Raw genomic sequence first — 1,702 nt, forward strand, 5'->3', positions numbered from 1 at the left:
ACACATCTTAACTTAAAATTAACGAGGTGGATCATCTCAATATAGGATTTTCCTTTTCCTTCATGCCCACATCTTAACTTCTTAGCTATCAAAAAGTTAATCGGGACTTGAATTCTAATGCATTATTCTCTCAACAAAAAAAAAAAAAAAAAAGAATTCTAGTGCATTAAGCAATCCGATTTCCTAATCACAATCCAACATGGAAAGTCACCACAAGTCCACAACATCGTCCCTCCTCAACATAAACCATCCCCTATATATACCCATTACCACAATTGCCACCAAAACCTAGAGATTTCAATTTTCGATATCACGCTTCCGATATATACTCGTAAAAAAAAAAAAAAGCAATTATGGCGGCTTCAACTTGGCGATCAAGCCAACCTCTGCTCCAATCCGTCCCTCCTTCCTTCTCAGGATTCTGTTCTCCCAAAACGCCGTCGTCCTTTTCCTCTACCGCCTCAACAACCTTCGCTTCTTCTTCCTCGCCAAAACCCTTTCCTACTGACTCGCCTTCGCCGAGCCGAGTCCATCTCTACCACGCCGCCTCCCCTGCTACTCCTTCCGCTGCCATGTCCCCTGCTTTCACCCCAACCTCGCGATTCTCATTGGTCTCGACGATTCCCGACCCGAAGCGGACTTGTCTCTGCTCTCCGTCCACTCATCCAGGAGCTTTCCGCTGCAAATTCCATCGGAAGGCTGGCAACGCCAGCACTTGCAGTAGCAGCGGTGGTCATGCCCAAGCAACGGCCCAGCCGTCGGCGCCGAGACGGTTAAACATTGCGAGATTCGCGATTATGAATTCGTTCGCGAGAAATAGAATCGTTAGGAGAGATTTGATGAAGAGAGTGTTCGCTACTTTGATCCGGCCGTCGTCTCCTCAACAGTACCGGTGCAGGAATTTCCGTCCGCAGCCGAGCCGGCTCTCCGTCACGTCGAAAGTGTAAAATTGTTGATTAGAATGCGTGTTCGGAAATTTTTTATTGGTGCCTCCAGTGACGTAAACCCTAGAAATTGAATCTATAGGCCTTCACTTCAGTGCAAACATACATCTATATACACGTATATATACATGTTGATACGATTAGACATACTTGTATATATCACTGCCAGCTTTAGAGCTTTCTTTTTTTTACCTCTTATGTTGAGCTTTTTCTCTGCCTTTTTTTTTGTTTGTGGGTGGGGGGGGGGCGGGTTTGGGGTGGATTTTGGGGTGAGTGGTTGATCAATCCGTAAATAAGCTTTAAATTTAGAGAATTTTGATTGATTGTTTGGTTGATCAATTGATAAATTTCCTGATTAATTGATAATTTTCCTGATTCGGAATTAATTGGATATTAATCTAATTAATATAGATCAATATATCAAATCCAACATAAATCATTGTTTTATGACTTCTTTCTCTTTCTCTAGATATTATCGTGCAACATTTTTTATTTTACTTTCTAACAATTACCTTTCTGCTTTTCTTGGTTGAGGGTGTTTAAATTACGTTTATTGTGTATTGAATATTTCTGAGTGTGTTGATGGGCGTGAAATTCATTTATTTGCAGTCTTGGGACCAAGCATCCTTTTTTACTCAGCATTTTGTAGCGTATACTTTCCTACTCCTGAGTCCAATTCCTATACTAGGAAGGGGTACCAAGGACTGGGAACTTTACGACATATGAAAGTAGAGAGACCAGGCCAATTTGCTTAAACT

At 41.9% G+C, this 1,702-nt stretch overlaps 1 protein-coding gene across 1 annotated transcript; it reads left to right on the forward strand.

The window, feature by feature from the left end:
* Nucleotides 1-353: 353 nt before the first annotated feature.
* Nucleotides 354-947, forward strand: LOC113774085. Its single transcript, XM_027318652.1, has one exon. The coding sequence runs from the start codon at nt 354-356 to the stop codon at nt 945-947; it is 594 nt and encodes a 197-aa protein (XP_027174453.1).
* The last annotated feature ends 755 nt before the right edge of the window (nt 948-1,702 follow it).

The sequence above is a fragment of the Coffea eugenioides genome, chromosome 6 (genome assembly GCF_003713205.1).
Source record: "Coffea eugenioides isolate CCC68of chromosome 6, Ceug_1.0, whole genome shotgun sequence".
NCBI lineage: Eukaryota > Viridiplantae > Streptophyta > Magnoliopsida > Gentianales > Rubiaceae > Coffea > Coffea eugenioides.

What these genes read in the sequence shown, in the direction of transcription:
- LOC113774085 (XM_027318652.1), top strand. Translation starts at nt 354, where the DNA reads ATGGCGGCTTCAACTTGGCGATCAAGCCAACCTCTGCTCCAATCCGTC.